The 17,848-nt window shown below is 45.6% G+C and overlaps 1 protein-coding gene across 1 annotated transcript in view; it reads right to left on the reverse strand.

Annotated features, from left to right (window-relative positions):
• The window catches only part of Plxna4 (plexin A4), a 454,568-nt gene that overhangs the window by 166,860 nt on the left and 269,860 nt on the right, over positions 1 to 17,848 (reverse strand). The window contains exon 4 of the mRNA XM_041675360.1: positions 4,959 to 5,090. Coding sequence (XP_041531294.1) covers positions 4,959 to 5,090 — 132 coding nt within the window. The remainder of the gene's footprint in view (positions 1 to 4,958; positions 5,091 to 17,848) is intronic.

The following is a 17,848-nucleotide window of genomic DNA, read 5'->3' on the forward strand; positions in this document are numbered from 1 at the left end:
TCAATAACAGGCACAACAGGCATGGGAAGTAAACACGAGGGACAAAGTTTCTTGGATAGAACTAGAGGAATGTAGGGGGTTGGTAGTTCCTGATCTGGTGGACAGTGGGTTAGAGTTTATCTGGGAGCTCAGGAGAACTTCCTGGACAAAGGCTTCGAAGAGCGTCAACTTGCAGCTGTCTGGAGACAACTTCAGGTGTGAGAATCATCAGAGCAAAGACCCCAAGGCAGGAGAATTCCTGTCATAGCAGCGGCTGTCACCTGGGGGCACGTCTTTCTCTGGAACAGTTGCCCTGCCATGAGTTTTGCAGAGCTGGTGTGGAGAGCAGAGGGGGATAGGGGTTGATGAGGTTAGCTATTTCTAGAACATGGAACATCACCAGGAACAGTAGCTGTGAGGGTTGCCTTTAACTGACAACTTAAGAAAACCGAGGATGACCTGGGAAAAGATTCTCAGGGAGGGTCTGTCTACATTGTGTTGGCCCATGGGAATGTCTGTAGGGGATTATCTTGACTGCCTTAATTGATGTAGGTAGATGCAGCCCACTGTGGGCAGAACTATTCCTTACTCAGAAGGTCCTAAGCTTTGTAAGCATGGAGAAATTAAGATTCGGGCAAGCAGTCAAGCAAGCATGTATTTATTTATCTATCTCTGGCCTCTACTGCAGGTATAATATGGCACTAGCAACTTGAAGTTCCTGCCTCTGTGACCTCCCCACATAATGGACTAGTATCTGAAATTGTAAATCAAATAAACCCCCTTTCCCTAAGTGTTTTTGGTCTGAGTATTTTTTTTCCCTAGCAACAGAAATGAAACTAGAACAATAGCATGCTTACAACTCCAGCATTTGGGAAATAGAGGCAGGGGAGGGGGGAATCAGATGTCCAAGGTCATCTTTAGCTACGTAGCAAGTTCAAGCACCAGGTGGGATACACAATACCCTGCTCCAATAAATAAATAAACAAATAAACAACCACCAAACGAATGAATAAAAGGGATACACAGGACTTCTGGGTTCTCATTGGGGCTGAAGGATTTGCTGGTACAGAACATGACAGCATGTTCTATTAAACTTCAAGAAATTGGCTTATATGCCTTGAACAAAGTCTGGGAAAACACGTGGTTACAGAGAAAGTAGACGGAGGTCTATTGAAAATATAAGACTTGATCCAGGATTGTAGGTGGCAGTGACATGGAAAATTATATTTTGAAAATATTTTAGAACCAGTAAATTTTCTAATATGTTGGAATGTAGAGTCATGGGTTAAAAAAAGAAGTCAAAGGTGATATAAGGTTTTTAGTTGGATGACTTGGTTGCTATGAACTAAGATAGGGATTACGACAGGTGAGGAACACTGTGGAGGAAGATGACGAATCTTGCCTTGGGCACGTTAAGTTGAAAGCATATGGAAGGTACGTACGTGAAGATGCCTAAAAAGGCAAGCAGCTGTGTGAGAAGAGCTGGGTGGAGAGCACCAGATAAGATGTGAAGCCATTGGACTGATCATCATCATTAAGGAATAATATAACATTAAGGAGACAAAGGAGAGAGGAGAAGGGCAGGTAGAAATCAAGAAGCAGGAACTACAGAGGTAACAGAAATTCCGGGATGCTGAGGGACCTTAGATCCAACAATCCAAAGACAGACTAGTTTTTCTCAGCTTTGAAGCTCACAGGCAAAGACTTTGTTTCCTCAATTTCTCTGAGCTTCTTCAAACAATAGCTCTACCAAGGCACCAATGCTAGGGGAATCCTTCAACACATCTCCGCTTAAGAACTGACTCCAATTTTGTAAAACTATTGCCTGCAACTCGTTTCTATGAACGAGGTGGCACTGTGCACAGCCACACCTGTTTGCTTCTGTGCTATCAATGGCAGCTTTATGTCAACACAGCAGAGCTGGATGATGCAGCAGAGTCCATATGGTACATGAACCCTCAACTACACATTGGTGGAGGCTTTATAGAAAAAAATGAATCCCAGGACTGACTCCTTGGTATTTCATGTCATTAACTCATTCAGGTCTTTACTCATCTGAAGAAAAAAATAGTAATCTGAAAACTAGCACATGTCAGTCCTGGATTATTCAAGCTCTCAAGTGAAGTAGCTCATCACTGTTACCTTCCAGATGATAAAGTCAAGACAGGGAATGTGCCACTTACTTGTCAACTTGACACCAACTAGAGTCACCTGGGAAGAGGGAACCCAATTGAGGAACTGTCTCCATTAGGTTGGTCCATGGCCATCTTCCTGAGGAAAGTTTGGTTAATGGTTGATGTATGAGGCTCTAGCCCACTGCGGGCAGTGTCACCCCTGGTCAGATGGTCCTGAGATGGCTAAGAAAGCAAGTTAAGCAAACCATAGAAAGCAGACCAGTGAGCAGCGTATCTGCATGGTTTCAGCCTCACTTCATGCCTTGAGTCCCTGCCTTGGCTTCCATCAGCAGTGGACTCCACCTTTCCAACAAGGGTGGAGATGAATCCTCTCCTCCCCAAAGTTTTTTCGGCCAGTGTTTCATCACAGTACCAGAGGAAGCAAATCAGAACAGGGAACTCAAACGGTATGTCTAGGGCCAGCCCGCCAGTTAAGGATGGGTCTGGCTGGAAATCCAGGACTGACCTCATAGCTGAGCGTATCCTAAGAGTCACCGCACTTATGTTTGGCACACGGCTGTTAGATAACAGTAGAGGATGCCGGTCCTTTCTGAGCTCCAGAACTTACATGATACTCTGTTTAGCAAATGGGAGAGTCAGGGCTGATGCTCAGTGTTGCAGTTTGAGTGTGCAATGTGCTCATAGGCTCATGTGTGTGAACACGTGGTCCTCAAATGGTGGCGTTGGTTGGAGAGGTTATGGGCTATTTGAGACACAGGGCTAAGCCAGTGGATACAGATGACTGGAATCAGGTCTTTGAATCTAACTCTCACATCTAGCCTGAGTTTTGGGCCTCCTGTTTGCTACTCCAATATGAGCAAGCCGCTCAAGTTCCACGCACTGACCCTCTCCGGTCTTCTCTGCTTTAATGTACTATATTCCTTGCACTACTTTATAAAATAATCACCTTCACGCTGCTTCTGTCAGGTGTTTTGGTCACAGCAATGATAAGCAACTAATATATTCAGATGTTGTGGGACCTGCGCCCTTAGCCACTGTCCTACACAAAGAATCTGCCAACCCATCGGACACTAGTGCTGACCCAGGCAATGGGACCTCTGGTTTTGATTTTGGGTATCTGTGAAGTGCAACTCCAAAATGGACGAACATCTGGCCTTCTCACTCCTGTCTTAATTTCCCGACTAGTATGTCACAATCAGGTGCCCAGCTTGTCTCATCAGCAAACCTGAGTGGAGAGGGAACACTCTAAAGAAAGCAGTGCTGGATGAGAACAGAGCCAAGTAAGTCTTCAGCTGGATTCCTCAAAGGCAGAGGTGTACGCATGCTCAGCGCTATCAGAGGGCTGATCATTTTACACTAGTGGTTTAGCTTTTACGTCTTTCAAGGTCCTTTCATGGTTTAACTCCCAGGTTTTGAAATTTCGGATTTCAGATCAGGCCAGGCATGTTGAAATGTTCTCTGTCATAGTCAGGTCTTGGGCCTTCTTTAACGAATTCAGTTCCATCAAAGAATGCCCTCTCCATCTCCTACAGCCGTGGAATTAGGCAGAGAGTGAGGAGTGGGGCATCACACTAAGAAAAGCAAAAAATGCAGATAGGGGATGGATTCATCACCAGCTGCTCATTCCATCCCAGTTGTATCCAAAACATTTCACCATCCCCAAGCCATGGCGACCTCCGAAGGGCACCACAATGAATCCCTGTCTTGCTGAAGCTGGCAGATCCAGAGACTCCCACTGAGAGAAGAAGTCATCAAGCTCCTAAAGAAAGTTGGGCTACTGTAGGCTTCCAGGACATAATATACAAGTACTGTGGGCGGCATAATGTAGAATTCATCTGCCTCACTCTGTGGCGCTGGGACAGGCAGAACAATCTAGACTCTGTCAGCAAGGTCCTCCAGAGAGTTCAGGCGCACTGATGAAGAGGAATAAGAGAGAGAGAGAGAGAGAGCTGTCCCTCACGGCCACGGCCTCATCACTCAGTGCTAAGGCATCCATATTCATGAACTAGGTGGACAGCTTCCAATATGACCTCCTAGAAATAATGGGGCAGAGGTCCAGCAGTGCCTACCCACCGTTGGGGTTCTGGGATATACCATGGAAAGTAAGACTCTGGGCAGTGAGGAAGAGGACTATAGGAAACCCCTCTAATTATATGACATTGTCTCTGGTCTGCACTGAGAACCCCTGATCAACTTACTTAGCACTTGGCTAAACTCCAGAACCAAATCCAATATTGCTAAGTCCTACTTTGTTTCAACCAACAATCACCCCTATGCCCTATCTGTCCATGGATTGGCGTTCATGTGATGTTCTAGAGGTCCCACAAGGTTGGAGCTACACAGGAGTGCTCAGGGCACACAATATATCATCTCACTTCAAGGCACTGTCTGTTCTCCGAACCTTCATCCATCTGGCTCTTCTATGATGCTCGCTTACCTCGGTTTCTTACAGAAATATCTTTGCCATCGCACAAACCTCTTGGGACTAGAAAGGTGACTTTGAGAGGCAGTTATCTGTTGTGTAGGGAAATCTGACCTAGAACTTGAGATTCTAACTTAAGAGTTTTTCTTTAAGGTAGTAAATGTTGGTTTTGAGCCTAGCCACTCCATCATTTCAAAGCCAGTGGATTTGTTCTAGACCTGTGGATATTTTCCTATTTCAAATATTCCACTCCTGTTAGAGCAGACCCAGCCCTAGTCCCCAGGCAGCATGACTGAAAGGAAACACACTGAGCCAAATAAATCAAATCACCTCTCTGCAGCTGGCCTCCTGGAGGTTTCTATGGAGCCACAGGCTAGCATTTCGTTGCAAGACAAATGTCGAGCAGAGCTCAACAGCCTTACCTGCCTTTCTGACATGATGTAGAGTTGCTCGTGGTCCTTGGAAAATGCCATGTCCCGGAGTACGGGGCCTGGTTCCACCACCTGCACAGTCTCATACTGGAGGGCATTGCCCTTGGGCCCATCCACTCGGATCTGCAGAGAAAAGGAGACGAAAGGTGAAGTGAATGTCTTAGCTACATTTCTATTACCGTGATAAAACACCATGACCAAGGCAACTTGCATAAGGATCCGCTTATCTGGGCTCATGGTTACAGAAAAAGACAAATCTGTGACGGCAGGGAAGTACAGCATTCGCTGGCAGACATGGCAGCAGGAAGCCAAGGGCTCATATCTTGAACCATACGTATGAAGAAGACAGAGCAAACCAGCAGTGGGTGAAGTATTTTGCTTTTAAAGACCACCTCCTATGACATGCCTCCTCCGACAGAGGCACACCTCCTAAGGGTCCCCAAATAACATCACCAAATGAAAATCAAGTTTTTAAATGTCCAAGACTACGGGGGACTTCTCATTCAAACCACTACAATGGCTTTAGATTTCATATTGCTTACAACCCAACTTTAGCCTAGAGACACTCCCAATGGTCAAGGGAGAGGCAGGGAGCTCTGTCTCTGCAAATCTCAGAGTCCAACATCAAAGATATAAGTGACAGAAGCCCACTGTGACCTACTAATGGAAGCTCATGGAGGAAGGAGGGAGCTTTGAAAAGAATCTGGTTTTTGTCTCTGTTTTCTATGCCTTAGGATCAGTCAACCGAGGTGGTACTAGTCTTTGGAGATGAGAATGGGGCTGGTATCTGGATGAAGGATCCGGGCTTGGGTAGTGAGGCAGTTTCAGGTGAGGGAATCATCCCACATAAGAAAAACAAGAAGAAAGGCTAACAGTTGTTAGCAGAAGTATTTTTAATATATGAATGTGGGTTTAGTCACTGAGACTTCTACCCAGATATCACTGCTCTGCACTGGAAGAGACTCAAGGAGTCGATCCCCGAAGCTCCACATCTCTGATCTTCTTTGATCTGTAGAAACTAGTAGCTTATACTTCAGGTTTTAAAATAGATGGTGGGTCCTGAAATAGCTCATTGTGGAGTTCTATTCATGGTCTTAGGGAAGGAAAACATGCCTTGGGCATGAGCCATCCTTAGTCTTTTGAGAATGCTTAGAGGACTACACGATCCCTGGGCCATCAGCAAGGCCTTCCTAGAAATGTTTAGACAATGTGGAAACCACCAGAATGGATGTCCCCCTCCACGCACACTGCGTTATGGAGAACAAACCTAGGAAAGACTTGGGCTTCCCAACCTGACACAGTGCTCATCTGGCCTCTGGCCCAAGTCTGCTGAGTTTCCTGAAATGCAAGCACATCGATTCAACAGGATCCCCACCCCACGAGGATAGCACCATCTATGTAAGCGGGGACAAGTACTCCTGAGGATGTGGCAAAGGGAGAGTCTATGGACTGGAGGACTTGGTGATCTGCTGTTGATACAAGACTCTGCACGGCGTCTCTGGGGGGAGCGTTAGCGATTCCACTAACAAAACTAAAGAACACACTGCGGTCCAAGCGCCACCATTATGCCGTCATTTTAATTGTTACCTTATAATTTTCAACTCTTAAGAGATCAAGGAGAATAAAAGAGTAATTCAGAGGAGTTAAATGATGGAAGGGGACATCACAACTGGTGACGACTGATACACCAGAATGCTTTATTTCTGCCAAGTTCACTGAACTCGGATACTAGTTAATTTTGTGGTTCTGAGTTTGATCCCTTGACCACTATTTATTTTCAAATGAACAAATAAATGTAATTGAGATTCCTCTTTGCTGATTTCCCATTATGCCCATGAAAACAACAACCGGAAAACCAGCCTGAAGAGAGAGGCTCCGCTTTGAGGTAGCAATGCCTCAGTGTCTGAGAGGCACCCCCACCCTCCATTTCCGAACCCCCCGCTGAGCCGGCACTTTCTCAACCAAAATGAAACAGATCAATGCAGAACCAGCCTGGAGGTGAAGTGATGGTTGTGGCCAGTGGCCTATCCAGGCTTCATCCTCAGTCAGGAGGAGCCCTGGAGTGGGAACAGAATGATGCTGAACTCCCTGGCTGCTCTCGGCTCTTAGGCTCCTGACAGACACAGGCTCCCATAAGAACCACCCCATGCTCTTGGTCTGATCCCCATGAGAAGCTAGATTCAGCGCCTTGGGAGTGCTCCTTTTTCCTGCCTCTAACTTCCTTGCCCTTAGGATAGGGTGATATGCCAGATGTAGTAGACGTCCTATGGAATAACCAAGGATCCTACAGACACCAATAAGGCAAATTTTCATAGGCCTGGCTTTTTTTGTTCCTGACCCTCCCTATTCTGCCAGAGTAGGAGAACAGCTGGGAAGATATCTGCCCCCCCCCCCCCCGCTTCTCCTCTCCCCTACTATAGTCCGTATCACAGCTTTATAAACTACAGAAAGAAAAGAACTCATGTACCTATTCCCTTAGAGAACTAAACACAAGACATGAACAAAAGTTTATTGTAAAATTGGCTGTTTGGTGAATAGCCCTGAAATTGAGGCAGAATGGACTAGCTTTCAACTCTCCAGACTCTACCTAGACAAATAGGAATTACTCTTCATGGAATAGACCATGTCTGGCATTTACATCCCATAAATCTGTCGCCAATATTAATACTGTCCATGCTTGCAGGTGATGCATGGAAGGCTAAATAACTCGTCCAAGGTTGCATATCTAGTGAACATGGACACGGAGTCATGGCCAGACCTGACTAACTCCATTGTCCGTGCTTCCATGAGTTTACACTGGACCTTACACTGGACCTCAAACCCTAACACTTAACTCAATCTTATTGCTAATATAAATTTGCATTCTGCCTAGAAGTCTGTGTTATGCAAACATTGCCCTGGGGGTGGTGAAGGAATCAGTCTTTACTGCTGTTCTTTGGGGGAAGAATATGCATATGAGTGACGATAATGGTGTGAAATTTCAAAATAAGGAGCCCTTATATTTTCGCTTTAGACCTTGCAAAGTATTCTTCAATAACACTCTCTCATTGGATAGTCGTAAAATTTTATGATGTTGACTATCAGCGCAATCTTTCTCATTTTACTGATGAAGCAATTGAAATGGGGACTGATCAGAATCTTGCCCAAAGTTCAGGGGAAAACAATGGCTAGACTAGAACCCAGGCCTTTCCCGAGTGCTGGCTCAGCATTTGCCTCTGAGTTCCTTAGTTTTTCCAAAGCCTTTGACAAGGCTCCACATGAAAAGGTATTTTAAAATAATGAGTCTCCATGGGATCTCAGGCAGTTTGACCAAAGACATAGAACTGACTTAGAGGCAGGAAAAGACACATTTCTGCATGGAGAAATAGAATCGAGAACTCCCTATACACTAGCGTTGCCACTAGTAGTATTTTTTTTTAAAAGGCATGGTCCAGAGAAGGGAGCTGGAAGCTTCAAAGATGATTCTAAGCTTTGGTGGCTAATAAAAAAACTCAACAATGGGGACAGAATGACAGGAAGAGGTACTGTCTTTTGTGGCTGACAGCAAGGGAGGAACTATTATAAGGAGGTGTGAGACTCAAGGTCAGAGGTCACCTCTATTGCATTGCTCATAGACCATAGGGTATGGTTGGCATTCTGTGATTAATTATTCGGTAAATGAAAACTACTCTCTACCAATCCAACAACAGTCTCTAAGTTGCTACTCATGATTAAGGTAAGAGACACCACAATCAAGAAAGGGGACCCCAGTATGACATTTTCTACTTCTAGTACCCCAGGGCAGCATTTAATGGGATATCACAGAGCCATCTTCCTGACCACTACACATGGGCTTTAGAAGGTAGGAACACAGTTCAGATGTTAGGAGCTCATGACCAGCTCAGCAACTACAGCTCAAACCATGACAAGGAAGGAGACTGTCGGCCAGTGGCTGTGCTTCAGTCATAGTATAAAGGCCACCCAAAAACTTTTGGAGTGTCAGCATCAACAAACAAGGTTTGTCACTTTATACAATGCAGATGATACTTGTGGGTACTAAGCGGTGGGAAAAGATCCACAAAGAAGGGCGTTATATTTAAAGGCATAAAAAGTAGGGAAACCAATTGCGTGGTGGTCATGGATGCAAATTTGGATATTGGAGGATGTTAGTCTCTGAAGCAAACACTAATGAGGAAATTATATCCCCTCTCTTTGAGTTCTCCCTTGTAGGGATGTGTTCATGTATTCTGTGTTCTATATTGGCAGAATGACTTCCTAGACTGAGCTAGCTTCTGCAGAGGAAAAGTGGTCCCAGCCTGGCCTTTCAGGAGGCTTGACTTCTGAATGGTTGAGTGTTCGTACCAACGAGGTCCGTGAGCACAGAGGTGTTTAAACACTGCCACTGGTTCTTTCCTGGGAGTCTGAACAACAGTTTGGGGTATAACCAGGGACGGTAAGCAGAGCCTCAAGTGATAGCAAGAAACAGATAGATCACAGATCGCATGGCAAAGGGCTTTCAACACAGCGCATCTGACCACGAGACTTTGGATCAGAACACATAGCAGGTATCCTAAAAGCCCTTCATGGGTTACTAAATCTCTTAGGTCATTAAAAACACTGAACCAAGCCGGGCGGTGGTGGCGCACACCTTTAATCCCACAACTCGGGAGGCAGAGGCAGGCGGTTCTTGTGAGTTCGAGGCCAGCCTGGTCTACAAGAGCTAGTTCCAGGACAGGAACCAAAAGCTACAGAGAAACCCTGTCTCGAAAAATGAAAAAAATAAATAAATAAATAAAAACACTGAACCAATGGAGCAAAATTGATGGTACTAATGGCTTCATAAAATTACAAGAGCCTGGCAGGAAGAAGGCAAAACTAAATATATGAAAATGATATCAGAGGGGGGTATGTGGGCATTTTTCTTCAACACTGTCATGAGGATGGAATGAATGAAGCAGATCTAAATGTTTTCTATCTGAGCCCTAGAATGTTCTAGAACAACATTAAACAAGAGAAATATGTAAACTACTAATGTGGGCCATCTATGCCATTAAAACTTTCTATCAATGGTCATTTTGAAAAAAAAAAGCTAGTAAAGTTAATGATTGTAACATTTATCTAACCCAGTATGTTCCAAATATGATTACATTAACATATGTTTAAGTGCAAAATTATCAATGAGATGTTTTACATACTTCTTCTGATGCTAAATCATTGAAATCTGAGTGACATTTTACATATATTTTACACCTTATTTGGGACATGTACATTTTGGGTGCTCACTGTGTGGGTAAATGGCTGCCATATTGGATGATGCCATTCGAGACTGCGCTCATCCCTACACTCGTATTCTACAGTTACTAAGCAACTTGGCTAAGAATTTAGCTTGGCATTTACCGTCTTGGGGTTTCCATAGGCATATGTCTTTCCCAACCACAACATACTAGGATCTCCCAGGGAGCTGTAGCATATGACAGTGTGTTTCATAGTCCTCATGTTTGCGATGTTTGGGGCTGTAAGCATCAACCCTTGGTACAGCGTCCTTCAAGTCAAGGAAGTCGAGATGCTTAGATGCAAGGCCCTGGTTCGAACCCAGCCTGGCACTTGCTAGGCTCTACTGTACATACAGCTGCCTTTCTCCCCACACCCTGGGCATGCCTCCTGCACAGCAGGACTCCCAATACCCTGGATGGTAGTCAAAATAAATATAACATCTGCTCGTGGCACAGGACCAACCAGTCAAACAGTTGCTGTGGGAGCAGGTTTCTGGAGGCTTCCAGCTATATCAGCTACATCTGCTGGGGAGAAGGTGGCAGCCAGACAATTAGACGGTAATGGGCTAACTACCAAGTACACAGATGCACTTCAGTATTGACAACTGGAGAGGCCACACCAGGACTTAACAATTGAACATCACTCCTTCGTGACCCATACAGGAACCTCTGTTACAGCATCGAGCATGCCACGTACAACTCCCTCCATGTGGCTTAGCAAGGACACACATACACACCTGCTACTCTGGGTGTCCCGGCTACTCTATCTACCTTCAGTCTTCTAGCCAACCAGTCTCCAAGCCCAGAATCTTTCTAGGCAGCCAGCCTCTGTCCTTCAGCCTCTGGCCCCCTGCCTATCCACCAGTCAGCGAGGCACCTATCTCCATCCCTGGCAAAGCGAGTTTCTGAGCTGCCAGGCAGACTGCTATTGAAACATCAGCAGGGTGGCCTCCACAAAGGTCAGCCATCCAGGGAGCTCCTGGCAGCTGCTTGTTTGTTTATTGGAACATTATCTGGGCCGGGCTGTTTATTTACATCCATTGAAGGATTGAACAATAAATATCGTCTCCCAGTAGCAGGCAGATGCTTGCACTAGAGCATTCTGGCTGCCGTCTTGCTTGAAATAATCTCCCTAATGAGCAAACAGTGCCATTCATCTCTGAAGACTCAGGCCACCCCTGCACTCCCCCTTTTCCTCCCTCCCTGCATAGTCTATTCTAGCTTCCCTGTGGACAGCTATACCTGCAGGGCTGTTCGGCTGTGTCCAGGTACAAAAAGGTGAGAATCAGTTTGTTTGCATTTTTCCCTGGTAGGCAGGGAAATGGAGGCAGAACTGGTGATGGAGGGGAGGGGGTACAAGTTAAACTTAGAGGTGTGCCCCGTCCCACTCTTAAGTCTATGTGGAGCGTTGATCTCAAACACAGAGGCACAGATCAAGCTCGCTGTGAGCCCAGATTGGAGGTTTGGTCAGGCTGTACTTCTCCAGATGGTGTAGTGCAGGTGGCACACCCCATTTTTAAGTCAGGCTAGCACTATGGTCTGGCCTCCCATGTGCCTAGAAGCTGAAGAAGGCTCTATGCATTAAAATGCAGAGCAGTTACTTCGCAAAGTTAAGTTTTGCTGAGACAGGCAGGGGTAGCAAAGTACCTAAGGAGGAAGGGGAAGGACCTAGGCTTTGGCTCTTCCTCTCGGAAGTCTCAAGTGCATGAGTTTGGCTGTCTCACCTTCCTCGAGGCAGTAGTGATGAGGGCCCCTGGTAAGAGCTGAGTGCTCAGGAATACTAGAGGACTTCCATTCTCTCAGAAAGACACATCTGGAGCCATCAGATCTGAGGTGGTAACTTATTCAGTTGATCATCACAGGCTATAGCTGATGTAAGTCTGGCCTCTGCCCCAACATCTTGCTATAAAGGCTACAGAAGCAGATGAAGGGGGAAAAACTAACTACACCACAGAATGCCAGAGTCAGCGACATAATAGGTGGTCATTTGTCAAATGCATGATCTAGAGAAGCCAACTCCAGTATGAGACACTGTGGTCAGAACCATCATGCATATATATACACCATACATGCACATACACACATACACACCTCCGTATGCACACTTATTTGAACACACCCACATATCTACACAGGCTTTGTCTTCAAAGAAGCAAGTCTCAGTTCAAACAGAGCCTTTGGAACTTCCCTGGTATAATTCCATGGGAAGTGATGTAGCACAGGTTTTTCAACTCTGATAAGGAAGAGAAGGAACCAGGAAGGATATAGTAGGTTGGCTCAAAGACAGAGGCAGATCTGGGATGAGGCCTGAGTACTTAGGCTGGCTGTGGTGTTAAACACTTTAGGAAGGCAATCCCTTACTCCTTCTCTATCCCTAGGGAGAAGATGCCAACTTTTATGGCGGTGGACTGAGGCCTCAAGTTCCAATCCAACTCTGGGAGCTTAGAAGTATTCCTGCTACAAAGCAGACTTCCCTCACTCCCTTTATACCCACTTCCTGCCGGAAGCACGAAACTACAAACCAAAGACATTGTTGAGAAAACCTCACTCAGTAACACCTTGAATTCTCTAGGGCTTTTGTTTTTGAAATCACCCCTGGTCCCTTGCTGACACTTCCCATCTGCTTTCTCTGGCCCTCTTTTTTCTTATCCCATAGCATCCGTTATCCTATAACTTACTCTACAATGTACTCAGTTATTATAGTTACTGTGTGCACCCTTGCTGGAATGAAGACACCTTTATGGGGTATATCTCTCAAACCCTTGAACCATCCACAGAGTAACCACTGAGATATTTGTGTGAGTGAACAAACAAATAAATGAACGAACAAAAAATATCTATCAATATCTCTATTCACCTTCATAACATAGGGCTTCTCTATTTCACAGCGACAGAAAGGGATGCTCTAACTGAAAGACACAGAGGCAGGATGCTCTGGAGCTGCCTTCCACAGGCCTCGGTAGGCAACTGTGCCCTGTTTCCCTACCCATGTGAACTCCATCTACTACAATCTGTGGGGTGCCTCTCCGTTTTGAGACTTAGAAAGTGGGCTTGTACCTCGCATCCATGTTTAGCCAGTTTAAGTTGCCCCAGAATAGCACAATGAAGCCTCTTTGTTTTGATTTCTTGATTCTAGCCAGGAGAAAGAGAACACAAAAGGAACAATAAGACTGTAAACAGCAATTAATTAGACAGGCACTGTGTGTGCATGAATCCCACGCCACGACCGCGTTACTAAACACTGGCGGCAAAACCAATTCCGTTGGGTCCCCTATTATACATTCAAAGGGCTGAGTGATGTCTTCTGTGCAGGCATTAGACCTTCCTGCCCTGCGTTGTCCAAAGCAAAAATAAATCCAGGGACCTTGGCCCTCTGAACTGCATACACGCATGGGCGGTGACACAGGAGAAAATCTCCACCTGTAGATGGTTCAGAATCTGAAGAAATGAAAAGCAAAGTTGACATGGCTGATTTAAAGCGTGGACCAGAGAAGGCTCAGACTGACATATTCCCAATACAGGATATTTTTAAATTGTCCCCTTGTTCTACGTGTCCCAGAGATGCATTAGGAGCCTATATGATGAAGATACATCATATAGGTTTGAAAGCTTGGTGTTGCTAGCCACCTTTTGTCCTGAGTAGTCTTCCAACATAAACTTTTGTTAGCCATTCCTCAAATGGGAGGCTGGGCAGATTGTTCCCACTCCCAGAACACTACTACAAATTGATAGATACTCAGTTTATCACCTACCATGAGCCAGGTACCATGCCATGTGCCTAACATGCACCAGCTCCTTCTGGTCCCTGGAAGATGGACCGTGCCCATCTGTTCTATGAAATTTCAGAGTCCAGAGGTGAGGCACATCAGCAGACAGCAGCTAAGCTCACAGGCAAGCACTGTGACTCCTGGCTCTGACACATTAGGCTGTGTGGCCTGAAACAATCCACTAAAGCTTTTCCCCGCCTTGCTTTGTTCAAGTTAGAAGTAGAAATAATAACAGCTTCATCATTATTGATATTGTGTCAGAAAGATAATACCCCCAAGCATGTAGAATATTTAATAAAGGGGTAACCATCATGTTTCAATAAAAAACCAGCTATTGGGACTAGGGAGATAGCTCAGTCAATAAAGTGTTCACCTTGCAAACACTAAAACCCGAGTTCGATCCCCAGAACCCACATAAAATTGGCTGGTCAGAGTGGTACTTGTTTTTAATCTGGTTCTGATCAGATAGGGCATGTAGAGCCAGTCTTCTTGGCCACTTCAAGACCAGTGAGACCTAATTTTCAAAAGTAAGGCTGGTAGCATCTGAGGACCAACACTCATGCTTTACCTCTGTCCATATGCATGTGCACACACAGAACATGCCATGTGCACAGTTACCATAACGAACGGGCTAATGCGGAAAAACCACGTCATTCTCATTGACTGTGGACATGAGGAGCACCCAGCACTCTCTGCAGGGATCCAGAAGACGCCTCTCTAGCTGGAAGCTCAGGAAAATAGACGTGGCCTAGAAATGGTACCCTGCCCAAGTTGCAGCATCTTTGCTGTTGCTGTTGCTATATCTGAAACGGTCAAATTCTAACTAAAGCTGGAAGGTGACAGCATATAGCTGGGGACAGAGTAGACATGACAAGTGTGAACTGGATGGGGAAAGAGAGCCTTCAAGGTTTCATCTAGGCTTGACTCCTTTATACCCCCGACTTTACCAGTCAGTTGGGATCCTCCAGTCTCTGGGTATAAACCCCATTTCCTTGGTGTCTTGGCAGATGTCTCTGTCCTCATCTGCATCCTATCTTTTCTGCCTTCAGTCCCTCTTTTACATATGGCCTCCATCAATCTAGAGCAGCACCCCACTGAAATCAAGACTCTTCCTGGTCCCTCCCTCCCCATCTTTCCCAATAAGAGTGGAATATTAACCATCCAAAGCAAGGCAGGCCCAGGCTCTCCAAGACACAGTGGCCTTTTGCAAATAGTCCTTTCATCTGTGCCCCTTCCTCATATGTCCTTGGTGGTTTTACGTCAGCTTGACACAGACTAGAGTGCTCTGAAAGGAGAGAACCTCAATTGAGAAAATGCCTCCATAAGATCTGGCTGTGGGGCATTTTCTTAATTGGTGGTGGATGGGTGAAAGCCATCAGGTGATGCCATCTGGTGGTCCTGGGTTCTATAAGAAATCAGGCTAAGCAAGCCATGGTGAGCAAACCAGTCAGCAGCACCCCTCCATAGACTCTGCACAGCTCCTATCTCTGGGTTCTTGTCCTGTTTGCGTTCCTGTGCTGGCTTCCTTCAATGATGTACTGCAATGTGGAAGTGTAAGCCAAATAAACCCTTTCATCCCCAAGTTGCTTTGGTCATGGTGTTTTATCAAAGCAATAGTAATCCTAACTAAGACATATTTCTTCAATATCCTTTCTACTCCCCTTCAACCTGTCTAGTTCACCAGTCCTTCTGAAACTGGCCCCAGGGCACTATTAGGATTTTTCTTTTTAATCCATGCCTGCCTAGTCCCACCACTTTCTGAACGTGGCATCTTTGCCATCAAATGAAACTACCATGTACTCTGGCTGACTCCAAAGCATTTCCTGTCTTCCTCTTGTGTTTCCTGCGTAGATCCAACCATACACCTACCATCTTGCCTCAGCATGCATTTGGTCTTTTGGGTGGCCTCAGATGTAATATAGGGCTCAGAGTGGTCCATCTTAGAATCACTGTGGGGATTTCACCATGTAGATTATGAACCACTCTTGGACGCTAGGCGTAAGAACACATGCATGTGAGTTGGAGCTGATTGGTATGCAGTGTGCTTGATTAGTGTGGAGATGCAGATGAAACCAAAAGATGTGGATGGCAACACAGCAGAAACATGCTTCCCAGCAAGGTCCCCAATAGCCACCGCACACCAGTTCCTTAATAGGTGTTTACTAAATTAACTAATGAACGTGCGCACTCCATTCATAATGAGAAATACCCGAAGGGTTCCCAGCGTTCTTAGACACCCTGTGACTATCTCCTAAGCTTCCCTCTTCTAATGTCGCATCATCCTAAAAGACCACCAGTCCTCCTAACACCCCAAACCTCAGGAACTCAGCCCTCCATGGTTCTGATCTTATATTGCTCCCAGCTGTCAGTGGGAAACTTCGGGAGACCAACTGTTGCTCATCCCTTGGGCACTGTTCGGCAATTTCCTTGAGAAATAAATAACCCAGGGAGCATCAGAAAGTGTGTATTAGCTCGACATCTGCTCTCACTGATGAGCTCTGCTCTGGTCCTTTCCCCACAGCCTCATCAAGCTGCTGGGGCACCAGTCTTTCTGTGGAGCATGAAGGCTTGCTTGCAGGGACAGATGTGTTTGCCATTGTGTAGCAAACACACACACACACACACACACACACAAACAGTCCATGTTTACTTGGGACAAAGGAGTGGAGAATCAGCTAGCCAAAAAGGGGAGAATGCAAACAAAGATTGGGAGTCTCCCCTTTTTAACCTTTTGGCCTTAGGACCACATGATAGCTGCACATTGAGAGCCACACTGGTCCAAGTGATGCCACCTGGCTGCTGGCTGAAAGACAGGGTTGCTTTGAGATATTAAGAGGCTTGAAAGCTCCAGAACCAGATGAGACAGATATAGTTATAGATATAGATATATAGTTGTAGATATAGATGTAGATCTAGATACATACAGATAGATAGATGATAGACGGATAGATAGATAGATAGATAGATGATAGATAGATAGACAGACAGACAGATAGATAGATAGATAGATAGATAGATAGATAGATAGATGGAGCAAAGCAAGGTGAGAAGCAGCATCCATGCACACCACATTACTGCAGACGCAGCTCAAGTGTCAGTGAGAACGGAAGGTCCTTCCACCATTCCAGTGAATGCCAGACAGGGTCCATGCCTCCCACGTACTACAGCAACTGTCCATGCACGCCTTGCTCATGGAGTTCCCATGGTGCATCTCAGCAGGGGTTCCTTACATGCTCCTTCAGCCTTCCTCCTGTCTGTGTGCTAGAAGACACCAGTGCTCAGAGTACAAAAGACACCAGAGGAACCCAGTCTTGAGTTTGACATTTTTGGCTTCAAACCTGTACTTGGCAATAATGCATCTAAAGGTAAATGTTGTCACATGCCCTGGTGATAATATCTGTTACTGTCCAGTAGCAAGTGGATGCAGTCTCTTGGAGTGGGCCTCACTCAGTGCTGTCTCGTGTGATTTCATGTTTCTTCCTTCTACACTGTTCTTATAGGTCTCCCTAAGTGCAGCCTCCATATTTTTTCCATGTTCCATTTTTTTTTAATTGCAGCCACTCTGAAAAAGAAATGCTTAGAATTGTCACAAATGAGCTCCTAGGAATTCTTGATGCCTGGGGTGAGGCATGTCACAGTCAGAAAAATCTGTCCCCAACGGCACTGTGGGGAAGGACCCTACCCTGACTTCAAGTTGTGGATCTGAGAAGGACATTCCTGTGTCCCAATGACATCACCAGATAGAGCTGGAATGCACAGATGCAGAAAGCTGGGGGCCCAGGATCCAGGGAAAGGGGGTGACTGGGATACTACAAAGGCTCTTTTTTACCACCTCTTATTCACCCCCACCCTCAGCTGAGGG

The sequence above is a fragment of the Microtus oregoni genome, unplaced genomic scaffold (assembly GCF_018167655.1).
Source record: "Microtus oregoni isolate MIOR12 unplaced genomic scaffold, Mior012 000026F_ref0000081, whole genome shotgun sequence".
Lineage (NCBI taxonomy): Eukaryota > Metazoa > Chordata > Mammalia > Rodentia > Cricetidae > Microtus > Microtus oregoni.